A 24,394-nucleotide genomic window follows, 5' to 3' on the forward strand; every position below is an offset into this window, starting at 1 on the left:
GCCTGACAAACGACTAATTCAGTGTGTAGATGGAGTACAGAACTCTAGTAGCGCCAGGGGTTGGGAGTATGATACCATTTAATCAGAGTTCTAGGTTCCATCCCCACAGCAGACTTCTAGACGTTACTATGTCGTAGTTAATATCCACATTTCACTTGCTGGTGATGAGGGTTAACTGGATTGTTCCACAACTTACCACCAGGGGGCCTTGGATGGCATTTAAACTGGTGAGGTAGAAAGTGATTTATGTGTAGAACACCAGCACAGAGACAGAAGAATGGCAGATTATTTTATTGCACAAAGGCTTACAGCTTGAATATAAAACTACTGTCCTGCATGTTATCCTGGGACTGATGCTCATGGACAGGAAATAACAGTCTGCATGTTATCCTGGGACTGATGCTCATGGACAGGAAATAACAGTTTGCATGTTATCCTGGGACTGATGCTCATGGACAGGAAATAACAGTTTGCATGTTATCCTGGGACTGATGCTCATGGACAGGAAATAACAGTCTGCATGTTATCCTGGGACTGATGCTCATGGACAGGAAATAACAGTCTGCGTGTAGGTCAGTTGGTAGTACATGAGTTTCCCGCTGGGGCCACACACTACTGTAAGTTCGCTTTGGATAAAATACATTTAGATACTTTATTACAAATTCAATGTACCGTGGTGGTACGCTGACCAGGGGTACGTTCAGATAGAAATATGCTATGTAGAACAAACGTGCATCTCTGACGTATACAATAAGGAATCACATTGGCTCTATTTAGTGGTATTTCTATCTGCAACGTTCAATAACGTTTTTGTACTGAACATGGCCCTGGTACAAGTATCAGTAGGCATTAATGACACACCTGACCAGTATTAGACCAGAAAAGGACATATACCCACGTGTATTCAGACACCGTTACATTATTCTAAAATGTATTACTTTTCTTTCATCAATCTACACACAATACCCTGTAATGACAAAGCAAAAACAGGTTAAGACATTTTTTGCAAATTTATTACATAATTCCATAAGTATTCAGACTCATTACTTCGTTGAAGCACCTTTGGCAGCGATTACAGCCTTGAGTATGACGCTACAAGCTTGGCACACCTATTTGGGGAGTTTCTTCTCTGCAGATCCTCTCAAGCTCTGTCAGGTTGGACGGGGAGCGTCGCTGCCGAGGACAAGTTGAGTTGAATAGTACAAACAGCAGGCAGGGTGCAATCCTCAGTGTCAGAGGTACAACAGCACCTCTACTGTAGACAGGCACCATAGAGCCTAGTTTCAGCAGTCTATTCCTCTCAGTCTCTCCTTCATTCAGAGTGTTTTAGTCCATGAAAAGTAAGCTCACACCAAGCGGATAGTCTCCTCCCTCCTGTTCTCCAGTCATCATACCCCAGAGAGATGGACTCGGAGGGATAATGGTGCTTCTGTTCCGTCACTCCATCCATTGAATTGTCAATCAAAAGTGTCCATGTGATCCTCCTCCTGCTTTTTAAAGCTGAAGTCACACACCAGCGAGAGGTGATCGGAGGGGTAGTTGTACGACGGAAGCCTGTTAGGGCCAATCTGTTCCTCTGTCGGCATATCCAACACAGCGTCCACGCTGAACGCTTCTCTAGAGTACCAGATATAATCCAACGTGGTACAACATTCTCCCGTCGGCCGGATCTTCCACGTGGTGTAGGCCGGTTCCGAAAGCCCGTCCCGGCTTAACCGTTTATAGGCCGAGTCAAGGATCAACGGTGACGAGGCGAAACGTTGGTAGACGTCCTCGGAAGGCACAGCGTTGAAGTCCCCGCAGACAAGGAGAGGGGTGTCTGGGGCGATGCCTGTGGGACCCGAAGGACCCCCTGGTGATTGGGTGAGGGTGGTGAGGTTCCGGAGAAGGTCGGAACCCTGGGCACTACGGAGACATTCCCAGCCGCTCCGGGCTTTGAGGTGCGTCACGGCAACACACAGCTGCCGGCCTGTCACCCTGCAACACAGCGTCGTGACGACCGCCACCTGTAGGGAAGACCATTGCATAAAACAGTTAAGGGTTACGTTCCAGTCTGTATTTTTAACAATCTACACAAACAGTAGCTGTCCAGGAGGAGGGTTGACCACTCTTGCCTGTTATAAAACAGGATCCTGTTGAAATCCTTCATTCCTTGAGGTAAGCTCTCTGTGCTTGGAAATCAGAGTTTCCATCATATTACGGTCAGACCAGTGATTACTTCATTTTTTACATACATTTTAGTAATTTAGCAGACGCTCTTATCCAGAGCGACTTACAGTAGAGTGCATACATTTTATATACTGAGACAAGGATATCCCTACCGGCCAAACCCTCCCTAACCCGGACGACGCTATGCCAATTGTGCGTCGCCCCACGGACCTCCCGGTCGCGAACCCAGAGACTCTGGTGGCCCTAGACCACTGCGCCACCCGGGAGGCCTCAAGGAAGAAAGGACAGTTAAACTAGCATAGTTTTACAAACCTGGTTGGTGGGTATTAAAACAGCACACAGCCGGACATTCACACTATCCACCAAGTCAAACCGGGCTTCATCATAGAACAGAGCACAGCCATCCGGTCCGTTGTTGCCCTCCACATCCAAACATGGAGACCAGGGCTTGGGGCAGAAGTTGCCGCGGTAACCCAGGCCGGCCAGGATTGGCTGGAAGGTGTCGTAGTAGTGGTCGACTTCCTGTAGACACAGGATGTGAGGTCGGTAGGTGAGGATCTCTTCTAGGATGAGGTATTTACGCTCCGCCCAGTTCAGGGCTTCCAGGGGACAGTTGACGAAACTGTCCATCCCTTCACCTAGAGCTGGAGGGAGAGAATTCATCTGTCAATCTATCCATCCATCTCACTGTCCTGGATGCCAATTAAAATGAGCAATAATATACCATTTAATAACCCTGAATGAGATGATCATGATTATTTTTGCTAAAGAAAGGCTACAATAAAAAAAAAACGTATTTACCTTGAGCCAGTATGTTCCACTGCATAACCCTGATGGTCCTCTGGGTGGCACTGTTGTCCACTTCCTCCCTGTCCACCTCCCCGGGGGAGATGAAGGCTCTGAGGAGGCGAGGAGGCCTGTCCCGTAGAGCCTCCTCACACTCCCTCAGCAGCTCCAGGGGGTCCGGGGGAGAGTGACACCCCTGTGAGGAGGAGGGGTGCTGGGGGTCCTGGTGATGGGCCAGCGGGGTGGTAGTGGTGCTGTTGTTGACTAGGGAGCTGTAGAGTCTACTGGCACCACTGCCCATTGGACAGACTGGAGAGAGACAGAGAGAGGGTGTAGGGAGATAGAAAACATTGTAGGAGTTGAGTTACAACGGTCATATGATATTTTACAGGACGCTTTAATCCAATACCAAGTTCCAAACTATTTTAACCACAACTCTCAGTGATCCCCACAACATAGAACCACACAAAGGGCCAACAAGGGTAGCCCGAGGTTGATTCCATCCCAGAAATAGGTGTCAGTCTCTAGGGAGAAGTCCTGCGAACCCTGGGCCTCACTCCCCACGTGCCTGGTTCCTCACACTGTAACAGGACCTAGTGTTGTACTGATCCATGTTTACTGCTGTAGCAACACCAGCTTTTCCCTACACACTGATCTTAGGTCAGTTTTACCTCCAGCCCTTTATGGTTAAGGATTTGGGGAAGCTGATCCTAGATCTGTGCTTAAGGGTGACATTTATCCTCCCTCTCAATTCAGGGAGGATCTGACCAACCAAAACACACTAACCTAATCCCCTTGGTCGATCAGGAGTAAGTTCAAAAGGTGAGATTGTGGTTGTTGCCAGGTGAAGGGGTAAAGGTCACCTATTGACTAGTCACTTGACTTGGAACACAGAACATATTGACAACCTAGGCCTTTTTGTTTTCTACCTAAAATGTGTTTTTCACAGAAAACTATCTGAGTAGGACATCTATGGACTATCAGACGGTGTGTGTTGCATAGAAAACTGAGTAGGACATCTATGGGTGGACTATCGGACGGTGTGTGGTTTAGTTCATGAGTGGATACAGAAAGACTGCTTGTTAGCTGGTTCTGACTGCCAAAGCTGGCTGATGAGCCGTACCTTGGCCTGGGACAACAACAGTAGCTCTGTGTGCTATGAGTGAGTGTGTGTGTGTGTCATCTCTGGTTTCAGCCAGTCAGTGTACATCTGTGTTTCCTTCCTCCAAAGTGTGTGTGTTCTTTTGGCTCCGTCTCTCTCCACTTTCAGTCGGTCATTATGTGTGTGTGTACTATTTATTTCTCTGCTGTCAGTTTGTGTGTCCGTTCCTCTTTGCTCTCTCTCAACTAGTCACATGCACCAGTGACCCTACAGCCCAGTTTGTAGTGACTGTGTGTGTGTGAGATAAACATGAGTATCAGCTGACTGTGTGTTCCTCTTTTTGCCCTCTCTGGACACATGAACCAGTAAGGATCAGTTTCTAGTAGGACTACATCTCCCAGCTCTCACATGGACCAGTAAGGCTCAGTTTCTAGTAGGACTACATCTCCCAGCTCTTACATGGACCAGTAAGGCTCAGTTTCTAGTAGGACTACATCTCCCAGCTCTCACATGGACCAGTAAGGCTCAGTTTCTAGTAGGACTACATCTCCCAGCTCTCACATGAACCAGTAAGGCTCAGTTTCTAGTAGGACTACATCTCCCAGCTCTCACATGAACCAGTAAGGCTCAGTTTATAGTAGGACTACATCTCCCAGCTCTCACATGAACCAGTAAGGCTCAGTTTATAGTAGGACTACATCTCCCAGCTCTCACATGAACCAGTAAGGATCAGTTTCTAGTAGGACTACATCTCCCAGCTCTCACATGGACCAGTAAGGCTCAGTTTCTAGTAGGACTACATCTCCCAGCTCTCACATGAACCAGTCAGGATCAGTTTCTAGTAGGACTACATCTCCCAGCTCTCACATGAACCAGTAAGGATCAGTTTCTAGTAGGACTACATCTCCCAGCTCTCACATGAAACAGTAAGGCTCAGTTTCTAGTAGGACTACATCTCCCAGCTCTCACATGAACCAGTAAGGATCAGTTTCTAGTAGGACTACATCTCCCAGCTCTCACATGAAACAGTAAGGCTCAGTTTCTAGTAGGACTACATCTCCCAGCTCTCACATGAACCAGTAGGGCTCAGTTTCTAGTAGGACTACATCTCCCAGCTCTCACATGAACCAGTAGGGCTCAGTTTCTAGTAGGACTACACCGCCCATGGACCAGTAAGGCTCAGTTTCTAGTAGGACTACATCTCCTAGCTCTCACATGAACCAGTAGGGCTCAGTTTCTAGTAGGACTACATCTCCCAGCTCTCACATGAACCAGTAGGGCTCAGTTTCTAGTAGGACTACATCTCCTAGCTCTCGGTCTAATGGCAGGCCCATATGTCCTGCCGACCTCACTCTGGCCCATATGCCCTGCCGACCTCACTCTGGCCCATATGCCCTGCCGACCTCACTCTGGCCCATATGCCCTGCCGACCTCACTCTGGCCCATATGCCCTGCCGACCTCACTCTGGCCCATATGCCCTGCCGACCTCACTCTGGCCCATATGCCCTGCCGACCTCACTCTGGCCCATATGCCCTGCCGACCTCACTCTGGCCCATATGCCCTGCCGACCTCACTCTGGCCCATATGCCCTGCCGACCTCACTCTGGCCCATATGCCCTGCCGACCTCACTCTGGCCCATATGCCCTGCCGACCTCACTCTGGCCCATATGCCCTGAGGACCTCACTCTGGCCCATATGCCCTGAGGACCTCACTCTGGCCCATATGCCCTGAGGACCTCACTCTGGCCCATATGCCCTGAGGACCTCACTCTGGCCCATATGCCCTGAGGACCTCACTCTGGCCCATATGCCCTGAGGACCTCACTCTGGCCCATATGCCCTGAGGACCTCACTCTGGCCCATATGTCCTGAGCACAAGGCCCATATGTCCTGAGCACACGGCCCATATGTCCTGAGGAACCAGCACACGGCCCATATGTCCTGAGGAACCAGCACACGGCCCATATGTCCTGAGGACACAGCACACGGCCCATATGTCCTGAGGACACAGCACACGGCCCATATGTCCTGAGGACACAGCACACGGCCCATATGTCCTGAGGACACAGCACACGGCCCATATGTCCTGAGGACACAGCACACGGCCCATATGTCCTGAGGACACAGCACACGGCCCATATGTCCTGAGGACACAGCACACGGCCCATATGTCCTGAGGACACAGCACACGGCCCATATGTCCTGAGGACACAGCACACGGCCCATATGTCCTGAGGACACAGCACACGGCCCATATGTCCTGAGGACACAGCACACGGCCCATATGTCCTGAGGACACAGCACACGGCCCATATGTCCTGAGGACACAGCACACGGCCCATATGTCCTGAGGACACAGCACACGGCCCATATGTCCTGAGGACACAGCACACGGCCCATATGTCCTGAGGACACAGCACACGGCCCATATGTCCTGAGGACACAGCACACGGCCCATATGTCCTGAGGACACAGCACACGGCCCATATGTCCTGAGGACACAGCACACGGCCCATATGTCCTGAGGACACAGCACATGGCCCTATCTGTTGCTCTGAGACCAAGACATGGCTGTTTACCAGGGTGTGATGACCAGGTGCATGGTTTGAACCGGTGCTATGGTAACCAGGTTGGTAACCAGATCGGTAACCAGGTCAGACACAGTGATGGCATAAAGGTAGGGGTTGTTCTTAAACAAATACTACACGTAGGTCTACATTTTCAGTGTGTGTGTCGGTCGCTGACAAATGAACCACATGCATCATATGGATATTTTCCAACAGGATCCCTTATCTCTGACTCCTTATGTCTGATCCCTTATCTCGGACTCCTTATCTAAACACATCTGAATCACTACTGCACCTCGTTCTGAATGAATTCCCTCCATCTGAATGAATTGCAGCTCTGAAGACTCATTACAGAAAGACAACAGAGCCCACACACACAGAGATGTCGCCAGCAGACCAGTCCCTTGTTTCACCTCAACAGTGACCAAGACGACGGTGTGCTTCTTAACCTACATAAACAACTCTGTGTTGACCCACTAGGGGCCCTAGCAAAGTCTGACCTTATTGGGTGAAATAGAACACCCCTCCCCCCAACAACTCCCCCCTCAACCAAACAAGGATCAGACTACAACTTAAACATCACACTACCCGTTCTACCCAAACATGAGGATATACACAACAATATGAAGGAGAATTCATCCATTACATTACAACAACCAGTAGCTCAATCAGCTGAATAAACACCGGTGATACTTGCAAGCGCAGTGTACTGGTTTTTCCGTTCAATCTACTGTCAGATAATTCCCAAGCAGCTGCTACAAGTCACCTCAGACGTACGAGAGCATTTCCCATTACAACGACCAATATAAAACCTGCTAACATAAGAGTTTAATAAAGATACCACGGTCATGCTCACCCATAGTTTCCATCATTATAGTCTCTTGCCTCCTCGTATATCTGACTGACAGTCTTGAGAAAGAACGGTCAGTAAAATGTTGCTCAACTTCTGATAACGGTTGATAAACACTTGGAGTCTTGTCTCTCATCAAGTGTGTGAGAGACGTAGTCTGTGTGTTTCTGAGTGAGCTCAATGTTCACTACACCTTATAACCCGTAGGGAGGGAGGGAGGGAGAGGGAGAGGGAGCGGAGGGAGGGAGGAGAGAGCGCGAGAGAGAAAGAGAGAGAGAGGGAGCGGAGGGAGCGCGAGAGGGAGCAGAGAGAGAGAGGGAGCAGAGAGAGAGAGCAGAGAGAGAGAGAACAGAAAGAGCTGAGAGAGAGAGAGAGAGAGAGAGATAGGAGGGAGTGACGACAGCAGTCCATATGAGGCGTCACTACAGATCATGTGCCTGGGGACAGGATATAAAGCTGCACAATCTCAACCGCTGATTCACACACACACACACTTTGTGGTTTGGTTCATGATTATAGAGTTAGTGGAATCAATGCCAGTCATTAGCAAACAGCCACTTCAGCGTCACACACAGTTCCTCAATATGTCCATAGATAGAAAGGTGACATGAGACGTCCACAGACCTGTTGTATCTGCTCATGTTCCTGACCACAGATGACGTAGGAAAAACACATTTAGTCATGCATTTCCTCATTACATTTTTCCACCTCATATTGTCTAACTGTCCTCTCGGGGGGGGGAGGAGAAGAAAGAAAGAAAGAGAAAGAGAAAGAGAGAGAGAAAGAGAGAGAGAAAGAGAGAGAGGCATATCAGAGCAGTAGACAGACAGAGAGACAGAGAGAGAGAGAGGGGCATATCAGAGCAGTAGACAGACAGAGAGACAGAGAGACAGAGAGACAGAGAGAGAGAGAGAGAGAGAGACAGAGAGAGACAGAGAGAGAGACAGAGAAGGGCATATCAGAGCAGTAGAGAGAGAGAGAAGGGCATATCAGAGCAGTAGACAGAGAGAGAGAGAAGGGCATATCAGAGCAGTAGACAGACAGAGAGACAGAGAGAGACAGACAGAAGGGTACATCAGAGAAGCAGAGGGGATGGAACACACAGTACACTGCCAGGGTGGAAATGTCAACGTGTCACGCACGGATAAAGTGACACTGTCTGAGTGAACCTCTCTCTGAGACGGTGTCTGTGTACGTGTACTGTGTGTAGTGTATACTGTGTGTGTGTGAGAGTACATTCAGTGGGGAGAACAAGTATTTGATACACTGCCGATTTTGCAGGTTTTCCTACTTAAAAAATTACAGACCTCTACATGCTTTGTATCATAGGTACACTTCAACTGTGAGAGACGGAATCTAAAACAAAAATCCAGAAAATCACATTGTATGATTTTTAAGTAATTAATTTGCATTTTATTGCATGACATAAGTATTTGATCACCTACCAACCAGTAAGAATTCCGGCTCTCACAGACCTGTTAGTTTTTCTTTAAGAAGCCCTCCTGTTCTCCACTCATTACCTGTATTAACTGCACCTGTTTGAACTCGTTACCTGTATAAAAGACACCTGTCCACACACTCAATCAAACAGACTCCAACCTCTCCACAATGGCCAAGACCAGAGAGCTGTGTAAGGACATCAGGGATAAAATTGTAGACCTGCACAAGGCTGGGATGGGCTACAGGACAATAGGCAAGCAGCTTGGTGAGTTGGCAACAACTGTTGGCACAATTAGAAAATGGAAGAAGTTCAAGATGACGGTCAATCACCCTCGGTCTGGGGCTCCATGCAAGATCTCACCTCGTGGGGCATCAATGATCATGAGGAAGGTGAGGGATTAGCCCAGAACTACACGGCAGGACCTGGTCAATGACCAGAAGAGAGCTGGGACCACAGTCTCAAAGAAAACCATTAGTAACACACTACGCCGTCATGGATTAAAATCCTGCAGCGCACGCAAGGTCCCCCTGCTCAAGCCAGCGCATGTCCAGGCCCGTCTGAAGTTTGCCAATGACCATCTGGATGATCCAGAGGAGGAATGGGAGAAGGTCATGTGGTCTGATGAGACAAAAATAGAGCTTTTTGGTCTAAACTCCACTCGCCGTGTTTGGAGGAAGAATTAGGATGAGTACAACCCCAAGAACACCATCCCAACCGTAAAGCATGGAGGTGGAAACATCATTCTTTGGGGATGCTTTTCTGCAAAGGGGACAGGACGACTGCACCGTATTGAGGGGAGGATGGATAGTGGCTTAGCCAGTCTCCGGACCTGAACCCAATAGAAAATCTTTGGAGGGAGCTGTAGGTCCGTATTGCCCAGCGACAGCCCGAAACCTGAAGGATCTGGAGAAGGTCTGTATGGAGGAGTGGGCCAACATCCCTGCTGCAGTGTGTGCAAACCTGGTCAAGAACTACAGGAAACATATGATCTCTGTAATTGCAAACAAAGGTTTCTGTACCAAATATTAAGTTCTGCTTTTCTGATGTATCAAATACTTGTCATGCAATAAAATGCAAATGAATTACTTAAAAATCATACAATGTGATTTTCTGGATTTTTCTTTTAGATTCCGTCGCTCACCGTTGAAGTGTACCTATGATAAAAATTACAGACCTCTACATGCTTTGTAAGTAGGAAAACCTGCAAAATCGGCAGTGTATCAAATACTTGTTCTCCCCACTGTACCCATGCGTCCTTCACTCAAATGCCAGACAACTTTCCACTGGCTTACCCGCTCATGTCATATCTATGCCACTTGGCCCTAATATAGAAGTTAGACCAATTAACTCATATATATATACACTGCTCAAAAAAATAAAGGGAACACTTAAACAACACAATGTAACTCCAAGTCAATCACACTTCTGTGAAATCAAACTGTCCACTTAGGAAGCAACACTGATTGACAATAAATTTCACATGCTGTTGTGCAAATGGAATAGACAAAAGGTGGAAATTATAGGCAATTAGCAAGACACCCCCAAAAAAGGAGTGATTCTGCAGGTGGTGACCACAGACCACTTCTCAGTTCCTATGCTTCCTGGCTGATGTTTTGGTCACTTTTGAATGCTGGCCGTGCTCTCACTCCAGTGGTAGCATGAGACGGAGTCTACAACCCACACAAGTGGCTCAGGTAGTGCAGTTCATCCAGGATGGCACATCAATGCGAGCTGTGGCAAAAAGGTTTGCTGTGTCTGTCAGCGTAGTGTCCAGAGCATGGAGGCGCTACCAGGAGACAGGCCAGTACATCAGGAGACGTGGAGGAGGCCGTAGGAGGGCAACAACCCAGCAGCAGGACCGCTACCTCCGCCTTTGTGCAAGGAGGTGCACTGCCAGCGCCCTGCAAAATGACCTCCAGCAGGCCACAAATGTGCATGTGTCTGCTCAAACGGTCAGAAACAGACTCCATGAGGGTGGTATGAGGGCCCGACGTCCACAGGTGGGGGTTGTGCTTACAGCCCAACACCGTGCAGGACGTTTGGCATTTGCCAGAGAACACCAAGATTGGCAAATTCGCCACTGGCGCCCTGTGCTCTTCACAGATGAAAGCAGGTTCACACTGAGCACATGAGCACATGTGACAGAGTCTGGAGACGCCGTGGAGAACGTTCTGCTGCCTGCAACATCCTCCAGCATGACCGGTTTGGCGATGGGTCAGTCATGGTGTGGGGTGGCATTTCTTTGTGGGGCCGCACAGCTCTCCATGTGCTCGCCAGAGGTAGCCTGACTGCCAATAGGTACCGAGATGAGATCCTCAGACCCCTTGTGAGACCATATGCTGACACATGCACATTTGTGGCCTGCTGGAGTGACCAAAACATCAGCCAGGAAGCATAGGAACTGAGAAGTGGTCTGTGGTCACCACCTGCAGAATCACTCCTTTTTTGGGGGTGTCTTGCTAATTGCCTATAATTTCCACCTTTTGTCTATTCCATTTGCACAACAGCATGTGAAATTTATTGTCAATCAGTGTTGCTTCCTAAGTGGACAGTTTGATTTCACAGAAGTGTGATTGACTTGGAGTTACATTGTGTTGTTTAAGTGTTCCCTTTATTTTTTTGAGCAGTGTATATATATATATATATACATACACACACAGTTGAAGTCGGAAGTTTACATACACCTTAGCCAAATACATTTAAACTCAGTTTCACAATTCCTGACATTTAATCCTAGTAAAAATTCCCTGTCTTAGGTCAGTTAGGATCACCATTTTATTTGAAGAATGTGAAATGTTAGAATAATAGTAGAGAGAATTATTTTTTCCAGCTTTTACTTCCTTCATCACATTCCCAGTGGGTCAGAAGTTTACATACACACAATTAGTATTTGGTAGCATTGCCTTTAAATTGTTTAACTTGGGTCAAACGTTTCAGGTAGCCTTCCACAAGCTTCCCACAATAAGTTGGGTGAATTTTGGCCCATTCCTCCTGACAGAGCTGGTGTAACTGGGTCAGGTTTGTAGGCCTCCTTGCTCACACACACTTTGTCAGTTCTGCCCACATATTTTCTATAGGATTGAGGTCAGGGCTTTGTGATGGCCACTCCAATACCTTGACTTTGATGTCCTTAAGCCATTTTGCCACAACTTTGGAAGTATGCTTGGGGTCATTGTCCATTTGGAAGACCCATTTGCGACCAAGCTTTAACTTCCTGACTGATGTCTTGAGATGTCGCTTCAATATATCACCATAATCTTCTTTCCTCATGATGCCATCTATTTTGTGAAGTGCACCAGTCACTCCTGCAGCAAAGCACCCCCACAACATGATGCTGCCACCCCCAAACTTCACGGTTGGGATGGTGTTCTTCGGCTTGCAAGCATCCCCCTTTTCCCTCCAAACATAACAAACATCCCTCCAAACATATATTTTTGTTTCATCAGACCAGAGGACATTTCTCCAAAAAGTACAATCTTTGTCCCCATCTGCAGTTGCAAACCGTAGTCTGGCTTTTTTTAATGGCGGTTTTGGAGCAGTGGCTTCTTCCTTGCTGATCGGCCTTTCAGGTTATGTCGATATAGGACACGTTTGACTGCGAATATAGATACTTTTGTACCCGTTTCCTCCAGCCTCTTCACAGGGTCCTTTGCCTTTGTTCTGGGATTGATTTGCACTTTTCACACCAAAGTACGTTCATCTCTAGGAGACAGAACACGTCTCCTTCCTGAGCGGTATGATGGCTGCATGGTCCCATGGTGTTTATACTTGCGTACTATTGTTTGTACAGATGAATGTAATGGAATATCTACATAGGCGTACAGAGGCCCATTATCAGCAACCATCACTCCTGTGTTCCAATGCCACGTTGTGTTAGCGAATCCAAGTTTATCATTTTAAAAGGCTAATTGATCATTAGAAAACCCTTTTGCAATTATGTTAGCACAGCTGAAAACTGTTGTCCGGATTAAAGAAGCAATAAAACTGGCCTTCTTTAGACTAGTTGAGTATCTGGAGCATCAGCATTTGTAGGTTCGATTACAGGCTACAAATGGCCAGAAACAAAGAACTTTCTTCTGAAACTCGTCAGTCTATTCTTGTTCTGAGAAATTAAGACTTTTCCATGCGAGAAATTGCCAAGAACCTGAAGATCTTGAATAACGCTGTGTACTATTCGCTTCACAGAACAGTGCAAACTGGCTCTAACCAGAATAGAAAGAGGAGTGGGAGGCCCCGGTGCACAACTGAGCAAGAGGACAAGTACATTAGTGTGTCTAGTTTGAGAAACAGACACTTCAAAGTCCTCAACTGGCAGCTTCATTAAATGGTACCCGCAAAACACCAGTCTCAACATCAACAGTGAAGAGGCGACTCCGGGATGCTGGCCTTCTAGGCAGAGTTCCTCTGTCCAGTGTCTGTGTTCTTTTTGCCCTTCTTAATATTTTCTTTTTACTGGCCAGTCTGAGATATGTCCTTTTTTCCCCAACTCTGCCTTGAAGGACCGCATCTCGGAGTCACCTCTTCACTGTTGACGGTGAGACTGGTGTTTTGCGGGTATACTTAATGAAGCTGCCAGTTAACTAGACTACATACATACATACATACATACAACTAGCTCTAGACTACACACATCTATAAATCACTAGACCCTAGATATAACTAGACTACACCCATCTATACCACTAGACTACACCCATCTATACCACTAGACCCATCTATACCACTAGACCCTAGATATAACTAGACTATACCCATCTACACCACTAGGCTCTAGATATAACTAGACTACACCCATCTATACCACTAGACCCTAGATAAAACTAGACTATACCCATCTATACCACTAGACTACACCCATCTATACCACTAGACCCATCTATACCACTAGACCCTAGATATAACTAGACTATACCCATCTATACCACTAGGCTCTAGATATAACTAGACTATACCCATCTATACCACTAGACCCATCTATACCACTAGACCCTAGATATAACTAGACTATACCCATCTATACCACTAGGCTCTAGATATAACTAGACTATACCCATCTATACCACTAGACCCATCTATACCACTAGACCCTAGATATAACTAGACTATACCCATCTATACCACTAGACCCATCTATACCACTAGACCCATCTATACCACTAGACCCTAGATATAACTAGACTATACCCATCTATACCACTAGACTACACCCATCTATACCACTAGACCCTAGATATAACTAGACCCATCTATACCCTAGATATAACTAGACTACACCCATCTATACCACTAGACTACACCCATCTATACCACTAGACCCATCTATACCACTAGACCCTAGATATAACTAGACTATACCCATCTACACCACTAGACTACACCCATCTATACCACTAGACCCTAGATATAACTAGACCCATCTATACCACTAGACCCTAGATATAACTAGACTATACCCATCTACACCACTAGACTACACCCATCTATACCACTAGACCCTAGATATAACTAGACCCATCTATACCACTAGACCCTAGATATAACTAGACTATACCCATCTATACCACTAGACCCTAGATATAACTAGACTATACCCATCTATACCACTAGACCCTAGATATAACTAGACCCATCTATACCCTAGATATAGCTAGACTACACCCATCTATACCACTAGACTACACCCATCTATACCACTAGACCACTAGACCCTAGATAAAACTAGACCCATCTATACCACTAGACCCATCTATACCACTATACCCATCTATACCACTAGACCCTAGATATAACTAGACTATACCCATCTACACCACTAGGCTCTAGATATAACTAGACTACACCCATCTATACCACTAGACCCTAGATATAACTAGACTATACCCATCTATACCACTAGACTACACCCATCTATACCACTAGACCCTAGATATAACTAGACCCATCTATACCCTAGATATAACTAGACTACACCCATCTATACCACTAGACTACACCCATCTATACCACTAGACTACACCCATCTATACCACTAGACCCTAGATATAACTAGACTATACCCATCAATACCACTAGGCTCTAGATATAACTAGACTACACCCATCTATACCACTAGACCCTAGATATAACTAGACTATACCCATCTATACCACTAGACTACACCCATCTATACCACTAGACCCATCTATACCACTAGACCCTAGATATAACTAGACCCATCTATACCACTAGACTACACCCATCTATACCACTAGACCCTAGATATAACTAGACTATACCCATCTATGCCACTAGACTACACCCATCTATACCACTAGACCCTAGATATAACTAGACTATACCCATCTACACCACTAGGCTCTAGATATAACTAGACTACACCCATCTATACCACTAGACCCTAGATAAAACTAGACCCATCTATACCACTAGACTACACCCATCTATACCACCAGACCCTAGATAAAACTAGACCCATCTATACCACTAGACTACACCATCTATACCACTAGACCCTAGATAAAACTACACCCATCTACACCACTAGACTACACTCATCTATACCACTAGGCTCTAGATATAACTAGACTACACCCATCTATACCACTAGGCTCTTGATATAACTAGACTACACCCATCTATACCACTAGACCCTAGATAAAACTAGACCCATCTATACCACTAGACCCTAGATAAAACTAGACCCATCTATACCACTAGACTACACCCATCTATACCACTAGACCCTGGATAAAACTAGACCCATCTATACCACTAGACCCTAGATAAAACTAGACCCATCTATACCACTAGGCCCTAGACATAACTAGACTACACCCTTAGGCCCAAACGTTGGCTGGCCATATAAATTATGGTTAACACTGATACTGCTTGACTGCCCACACAGAACTCAATGTTTTTTGTAATGACACGTGACAGATAATTAACAGTTCCCAAAGCCACTCTACAAATCATGACAACCAGCCGGCCAGGCAACCTAGAGGTAATACTAGGTCTGTCCATCTCACACCAGGTCTCGTACCTACAGAGAACAGGATGTCAGTCTATGAAGGATGTCTTAGCCGTTCCATCCATTGTCTACAAAACAAACATTCCGGCTATGCTGTAGAATTCCAGAATAGAGCACTGCAGGGAATGTCTAATGAAATCAAATACACTGCACTCCACCATTCTACAATACAGGTTTCCAAAACATAACCTCTACAGATGTATTAAAACATAGCTAATCCTCTACTATATTACACAACAGCTGCCTCAGATACACATACATGGTGTGTGTCATCGCCTAGCCCTGGTTAAACAGGCCGGCTTGAACAGGCCTGGTACTAACTGGGAGGGAACCATAATATGTGCTGATTACTCAACTGTTATATAGCCCTCTATAAAAGGACCAGAGCCAACAGGAGGCTGGGTATCAACCCAGTAACGCAGCTGGCAGGTCTCTACAGGAGCACAGTGAGGGACGGGCCCAGTAACACAGCTGGCAGGTCTCTACCGGAGCACGGTGAGGGACGGGCCCAGTAACGCAGCTGGCAGGTCTCTACCGGAGCACGGTGAGGGACGGGCCCAGTAGCGCAGCTGGCAGGTCTCTACCGGAGCACGGTGAGGGACGGGCCCAGTAACGCAGCTGGCAGGTCTCTACTGGAGCACGGTGAGGGACTGGGTGATGGGTGATCTAGACATCCGCCAGATCGGCCTCCTCCAGCGTTTCCACTGGGTGATCTAGACATCCGCCAGATCGGCCTCCTCCAGCGTTTCCACTGGGTGATCTAGACATCCGCCAGATCGGCCTCCTCCAGCGTTTCCACTGGGTGATCTAGACATCCGCCAGATCGGCCTCCTCCAGCGTTTCCACTGGGTGATCTAGACATCCGCCAGATCGGCCTCCTCCAGCGTTTCCACTGGGTGATCATCTACTAGATCATGGAAGGGATTTGCTCGTGGCTAAAATGATTAAGTTAGTTAGGTCGGCCACACTAAAGGGGCAGAGCCTACAACAGTGTTGCCACTAATGGGTTCTATCTCTAGAAAACTAAATTAAACTGGGCGGTTTCCCGGACACTAATAAAGCCTAGTCCTGGACTAAAAAGCACAGGACCACTTTAAGCCGTACACTCCACAGAGCTGGGCTTTACGGAAGAGTGGCCCGAAGAAAATCCATTCCTTAAAGAAAAAAAATAAGCAAACACGTTTGGTGTTCACCAAAAGGCATGTGGGAGAATCCCCAAACATGTGGAACAAGGTATTCTGGCCATGAGACTAAAATTGAGCTTTTTTGGCAATCAAGGAAAATGCTATGTCTGGCGCAAACCCAACACCTCTCATCACCCCGAGAACACCATCATCAAGTGAAGGATGGTAGTGGCAGCATCATGCTGTGGGGATATTTTTCCCATCGGCAGGTACTGGGAAACTGGTCAGAATTGAAGGAATGATGGTCGGCGCTAAATACAGGGAAATTCTTAAGGGAAACCTGTTTCAGTCTTCCAGAGATTTGAGACTGGACGGAGGTTCACCTTCCAGCAGCACAATGACCCTAAGCATACTGCTAAAGCAACACTCGAGTGGTTTAAGGGGAAACATTTAAATGTCTTGGAATGGCCTAGTCAAAGCCCAGACCTCAATCCAATTGAGAATCTGTGGTATGACTTAAAGATTGTGGTACACTAGCGGAACCCATCCAACTTGAAGGCGCTGGAGAAGTTTTGCCTTGAAGAATGGGCAGAAATCCCAGTGGCTAGATGTGCCAAGCTTATAGAGACATACCCCAAGAGACTTGCAGCTGTAATTGCTGCAAAAAAAGTGGCTCAAAGTATTGACTTTAAGGGGTGCACACTCAAGTTCAGTTTTTGTCTTATTTCTTTCACAAAACATATTTTGCATGTTCAAAGTGGAAGGCATGTTGTGTAAATCAAAGTGATACAAACCCCCCCAAAAATCTATTTTAATTCCAGGTTGTAAGGCAACAATATAGGAAAAATGCAAAGGGGTGAATACTTTCACCAGCCACTGTACATCAAACAACTCATCATATAACAGGCAACATAATCTTACCCACAATCCCCAGAGAGAGAATAAAACAGTTTGCTTGAGTAGGGTATTATTACATCACTGTTCCAGAGCGCATGAACAAAAAAAAAGATCGAGAAAAATGAAAGAGAGTTGAGCAACGGACACAGTAGAAGAGGTTAAACTTCAAAAACATGGTTAGAATCCTGGTAGACAGGCTACTGTTGAAACGTTCTTTAAAACATGGTTAGAATCCTGGTAGACAGGCTACTGTTGAAACGTTCTTTAAAACATGGTTAGAATCCTGGTAGACAGGCTACTGTTGAAACGTTCTTTAAAACATGGTTAGAATCCTGGTAGACAGGCTACTGTTGAAACGTTCTTTAAAACATGGTTAGAATCCTGGTAGACAGGCTACTGTTGAAACGTTCTTTAAAACATGGTTAGAATCCTGGTAGACAGGCTACTGTTGAAACGTTCTTTAAAACATGGTTAGAATCCTGGTAGACAGGCTACTGTTGAAACGTTCTTTAAAACATGGTTAGAATCCTGGTAGACAGGCTACTGTTGAAACGTTCTTTAAAACATGGTTAGAATCCTGGTAGACAGGCTACTGTTGAAACGTTCTTTAAAACATGGTTAGAATCCTGGTAGACAGGCTACTGTTGAAACGTTCTTTAAAACATGGTTAGAATCCTGGTAGACAGGCTACTGTTGAAACGTTCTTTAAAACATGGTTAGAATCCTGGTAGACAGGCTACTGTTGAAACGTTCTTTAAAACATGGTTAGAATCCTGGTAGACAGGCTACTGTTGAAACGTTCTTTAAAACATGGTTAGAATCCTGGTAGACAGGCTACTGTTGAAACGTTGTCTTACCAGACTGTTGCTATCGTTGCTGCTGTATCATTAGCAGATTCCCTGTGTGTGCGTTTCTTACTCCTGCCGTGCTGTGTGTGTGTAACCGTGTGGTGTGTGGAGAAGCGTGGTAGCGCTGTGCTTTTCAACAGCTGCACTACAAGGTCATTAGAATGAGCCAGTGTGAAAACATGGGTTCTACTGCCACCTACTGGTGAACTGGAGAAACAGCAGCTATATAAATGACATTTAGGTATGTTGGCGCAGGGCCAGAGCAAAAGCCTCCACACGCAAAGGTGAGGCAGAGAACCAGGGGTAGCCTTTTCAAATCGGAGGCTGTGTTGGATGGATGTCTGCTTTTTCTACAGCCCTTCTCTAACACTCCTGACCCAAATCTATGAATCAAGCTCCTGGTGTTAGAGTAGGGCTGGAGCAAAAGCCTGCAGTTGCTGTCTGAAAGGCGGAGGAGAGCCTTTGAAGTAATGCCAGCGCTTTGGTGGTTAAATAATCGGAATGACTTTTGGAATTTGTGGAACAAACATGCACATTCCCAACTTGCATAAATGGAGGCATTTATGTATATAGAATATTCTTAGAGTTTAAGCGAGATTACCCCTGATACAATACCACTGACATGAATCATAACATTGTTGCATTTTCTAATGATGCTTTTAGAGTAGTGTCAGCCCAAAGAAATGTTACCAAATGTTCGCTTCTTTCAACAACAGCGCAATTAACTATATTGTAGTGACTTGAACCCAACACTTAGCGACCTCGTCAAGAGGTTTGGACCTCTTTGCGTAACGGTTTTGATTTGACGTGGTTTCGAGTCCCAGTCGGGGCCACCCCCCGAATTTGCTACAGTATCTAAGTTGCACCTTTACAAGATGCCCGTCTTGAAATCAGAAAGAGAACATTTCAAACGTTAGCATTAGTCTTGGATAGTTAAGAGGAGATACACAATTTATCTGACTCGTTGAGTTATTGTGCTGTACAATAGTTACAAAACCAACTCACCGGCTATGGAATCTGCGAAGCATTTCTGCCATGTTTGGATCGCATGTTTCTTCGGTTTATTGTTAAGATTACCGATGTGTGTCACCGAATAATAAGGAGAACCGGCCCGTGAATTCAGTAACCCCGGGTTCCTCACGAGCATGCCGTGGGTGGACGCACAGAAAGCCGGTAACTCTTCAGGCAGCGTCAGTAGACTACTTGACAGTCGTGACGCCGCAGGACTTTGATTATACATGGCGATTGCAGCGTTTGCCGGGGGTGGTTCCATCTCTTTTTCACCGGGGCTTTGCCCACCTGTGGGGTAATTACCGTTTAGCTCCCTGTGTGCGTGCATGTCGCGGATCGGATTACCGGTTAAAAGGTATTCAAAAACGATGTTAACTTCTCTTTAGTCGTCTTGAGCCTTGTGAGAATAGGCAAAAAGCGAAACCTAAATTCTCCACCTTCAGAAAAAGGACACTTCCAGTCACTCTTTCGTAACTAGGGACTCCACTTCTCCTTTCGTAATAACAGCAAGTCCTGCCAAGCAGGTTTGGGTGTCACTGAGTACAGAGGTTTTGTAACCACTTCTCATTCTGAAAGAAACATTACTCTCTTTACACTGGCAACCATGTAGAACGTACATCGTGGTAGTTGTGAAACGTCAAGGAATACAATTACATTTTAAATCCCTAAAAATAAATACTGCATGGGTCTTAGTTTAATTTGCTTCCGCCTCGATCACACCGACAGTGTTATGCATTTTGGTACACCATAAGTACCTTCGTGTCCAATGGAACGTTGCGTTTGCCTTGCAGTGCGTTCTCTGTGGTGCATATGGTGAGGTATGCGTCAAACTGTATGCGTTTGACGGCTTGACAGAAATGGTAGCAGAAGGTGAATGTTGAACTTTTGTTGCGCAGATATCCAGATGATGTTTCGTACTATTTTACGCTCAGTGTGATCAAGGCGTTAGTCCTCTATTACAGGGTTTCTGAACTCGGTCCTGGGGTACTCTCCTTGGTGCACGTTTTGGGTAATTTCCCAGCACTACACAACTGGTTCAAATATCAAACTCATCATCAAGCTTTGATCATTTGAATCAGCTGTGTAGTGCTGGGAAAAACACTAAACGTGTCCCCAGGGGGGAAACCCTGCTCTATTGGGTACACAGCCTCCCCTCCCTCTGGATTACTACCTCTAGCTGTATGTTTCATCACCCTTGTGCTCCAACACAGCCTCCCCTCCCTCTGGTTTACCACCTCTACCTGTATGTTTCATCACCCTTGTGCTCCAACACAGTCTCCTCTCCCTCTGGTTTACTACCTCTAGCTATATGTTTCATCACCCTTGTGATCCAACACAGTCTCCTCTCCCTCTGGTTTACTACCTCTAGCTATATGTTTCATCACCCTTGTGCTCCAACACAGTCTCCTCTCCCTCTGGTTTACTACCTCTAGCTGTATGTTTCATCACCCTTGTGCTCCAACACAGTCTCCTCTCTCTCTGGTTTACTACCTCTATCTGTATGTTTCATCACCCTTGTGCTCCAACACAGCCTCCTCTCCCTCTGGTTTACTACCTCTAGCTGTATGTTTCATCACCCTTGTGCTCCAACACAGTCTCCTCTCCCTCTGGTTTACTACCTCTAGCTATATGTTTCATCACCCTTGTGCTCCAACACAGTCTCCTCTCCCTCTGGTTTACCACCTCTACCTGTATGTTTCATCACCCTTGTGCTCCAACAGTCTCCTCTCCCTCTGGTTTACTACCTCTAGCTATATGTTTCATCACCCTTGTGCTCCAACACAGTCTCCTCTCCCTCTGGTTTACTACCTCTAGCTATATGTTTCATCACCCTTGTGCTCCAACACAGTCTCCTCTCCCTCTGGTTTACTACCTCTATCTGTATGTTTCATCACCCTTGTGCTCCAACACAGCCTCCTCTCTCTCTGGTTTACTACCTCTAGCTGTATGTTGACCTGTGTATCCTCCAGACAGACTACTGCATGTTGACCTGTGTATCCTCTAGACCAGGGGTGTCAAACTCAAATACCCAGTGGGCCAAAATGTAAAACCTGAACAAAGTCGCGGGCCAACATTGAAAAAATTTACCTTTTAATATAGACCCAAACAAGTTTTGCTTTAACATTTAATATGGAACAAGCATCGCTTATTGCCATACAATATATCATTTAATAGTGGAGAAATGCAAAATTGAATTTCAAATGAAAAAACACATCAATGGCATTAATTTATTAAATAAATACAATTTTAATAAAAATCGTATGCCTCTTTTCTATTTGCAGCCTTCGGATTTAAATACCAAAATAAACTTTTTCCACTGGCTAATAATTTTACAAATAAAATGATAATAAATCAATCAACCATTCAAGCCCATGCCTTGTAGCAAGAAAAAGTGCACAAAGAAAACGTTAATTATTGCACACTGATCTAATCTGATGTGCCCAAGCCAGATACCTGGCATCTCTTCTTGGATGCTAGTTCATCAATGTCTGGGCTCAGGCTCTGAGCTGAAGAAATCCTCAGTATCGAGTGAAGGTGTTCATCAGTCAGACGTCTCCTGTGAGTTGTTTTGGTCATCTTCATCGCATGGGAACACTGCGGTAGAGATTCATTGTGCACTTTTTCACGAACTCTCCCTCATTAAAGGGCCGGGCTGATTTTGCGATCTCTGCTGCCACTATATAACTAGCCTTTACAGCAGCCTCACTTTGATGTGGCTTTTTTGAACATATTCTGTTGTGAAACCAAACTTCTTTTCATCTCCTCTACTTTCTGGCTCCTTTGAGTCATGTCCAGGTCCTTGTATTTGTCATACTGCATGTTGACCTGTGTATCCTCTAGACAGACTACTGTATATTGACCTGTGTATCCTCTAGACAGACTACTTACTGTATGTTGACCTGTGTATCCTCTAGACAGACTACTGTATGTTGACCTGTGTATCCTCTAGACAGACTACTGTATGTTGACCTGTGTATCCTCTAGACAGACTACTGTATGTTGACCTGTGTATCCTCTAGACAGACTACTGTATGTTGACCTGTGTATCCTCTAGACAGACTACTGTATGTTGACCTGTGTATCCTCTAGACAGACTACTGTATGTTGACCTGTGTATCCTCTAGACAGACTACTGTATGTTGACCTGTGTATCCTCTAGACAGACTACTGTATGTTGACCTGTGTATCCTCTAGACAGACTACTGTATGTTGACCTGTGTATCCTCTAGACAGACTACTGTATGTTGACCTGTGTATCCTCTAGACAGACTACTGTATGTTGACCTGCGTATCCTCTAGACAGACTACTTACTGTATGTTGACCTGTGTATCCTCTAGACAGACTACTGTATGTTGACCTGTGTATCCTCTAGACAGACTACTGTATATTGACCTGTGTATCCTCTAGACAGACTACTGTATGTTGACCTGTGTATCCTCTAGACAGACTACTGTATGTTGACCTGCGTATCCTCTAGACAGACTGCTTACTGTATGTTGACCTGTGTATCCTCTAGACAGACTACTGTATGTTGACCTGTGTATCCTCTAGACAGACTACTGTATGTTGACCTGTGTATCCTCTAGGCAGACTACTGTATGTTGACCTGTGTATCCTCTAGACAGACTACTGTATGTTGACCTGTGTATCCTCTAGACAGACTACTGTATGTTGACCTGTGTATCCTCTAGACAGACTACTTACTGTATGTTGACCTGTGTATCCTTTAGACAGACTACTTACTGTATGTTGACCTGTGTATCCTCTAGACCAGGGGTGTCAAACTCATTTCGCATCGTGGGCCACATACGGCCTAGGGAGATGTCAAGTGGGCCGGACCATTAAAATTATACCATACTCTGCTATAAATAACCAAAATATCATGTCTTTCCTTTGTTTTGGTGTAAAGAAGCACAAGAACATTAGGAAAATATTGAAATTTAATGAAATATCCTTTTACAAAACATTTCATGAAACACCTCATATTTCCTTAGACAAATGTGCAATTTACTTTTATCATTCACAAATATGCATTGCAACTGATCCCACTGATTGTACAAAGGCACAAAACTTTAATTGGTACTGAAAAATATAGTAATGCACTTTAAGATTAAATGAGACTTTTAAAGAAAGGAATTTTTAAACCACTTACACATACGCATATAAAATCTAAATGTAATCCCTGCGTACACCTTACAAACTAAGGAGAGTGATTTTAAATGTGTAATGAAGAAAGTGTTCGCCTGTCCTGTAAATCTGTAAACTTCCGAAACTTGTTGCAAACACACCAAGCACGAAGGTTTTCCGTGCATCTCTGTAAATAAATAGGACGTGGTCCATTTTTCTTTGAAAATTCTACACTCCTTATCTACTTTTCTCCGTTTGGATAACGACATTTTGGCTAATGAGGGTGTAGCGGAGAGGTAGAGACCAAGGTATTAACAACGTCGTAACAAGCAGCAGATGGCGCATTGATACCGTCTGCTGTTTTCAGTCTGTCTCAGTGATGCGGCTTGTCTTCTACTCTGATGGAAAGAGTGCGCCCCTTAGCGGATAATCCATGAATT

The 24,394-nt window shown here is 45.6% G+C and overlaps 1 protein-coding gene across 3 annotated transcripts; it reads right to left on the reverse strand.

Moving 5' to 3' along the window:
* Positions 1–274: 274 nt before the first annotated feature.
* On the reverse strand, positions 275–20,341 carry LOC129841549 (nocturnin-like). Of its 3 annotated transcripts, none has more exons than XM_055909873.1 (4): positions 19,820–20,341; positions 2,971–3,264; positions 2,482–2,813; positions 275–2,006 (listed from the first exon to the last, which is right to left on the reverse strand). In XM_055909873.1, exons 1-4 carry the CDS (start codon positions 20,151–20,153, stop codon positions 1,458–1,460), a joined length of 1,509 nt encoding a protein of 502 aa, XP_055765848.1. In that variant the 5' UTR covers positions 20,154–20,341; the 3' UTR covers positions 275–1,457. The 3 variants fall into 3 exon arrangements, with proteins under 3 accessions (XP_055765848.1, XP_055765850.1, XP_055765849.1); XM_055909875.1 differs by lacking the exon at positions 19,820–20,341 and adding an exon at positions 18,824–18,967; XM_055909874.1 differs by lacking the exon at positions 19,820–20,341 and adding an exon at positions 7,484–7,661.
* Positions 20,342–24,394: the final 4,053 nt, after the last annotated feature.

Source organism: Salvelinus fontinalis, chromosome 42 (genome assembly GCF_029448725.1).
Source record: "Salvelinus fontinalis isolate EN_2023a chromosome 42, ASM2944872v1, whole genome shotgun sequence".
NCBI lineage: Eukaryota > Metazoa > Chordata > Actinopteri > Salmoniformes > Salmonidae > Salvelinus > Salvelinus fontinalis.

What these genes read in the sequence shown, in the direction of transcription:
- LOC129841549 (XM_055909873.1), bottom strand. Translation starts at nt 20,153, where the DNA reads ATGCACGCACACAGGGAGCTAAACGGTAATTACCCCACAGGTGGGCAA. An exon ending in GTGGAACATACTGGCTCAAG is followed by an intron (nt 2,814 to 2,970) that starts GTAAATACGTTT and finishes CTCTCCCTCCAG; the next exon opens with CTCTAGGTGAAGGGATGGAC. An exon ending in TTTTAATACCCACCAACCAG is followed by an intron (nt 2,007 to 2,481) that starts GTTTGTAAAACT and finishes TCTTCCCTACAG; the next exon opens with GTGGCGGTCGTCACGACGCT.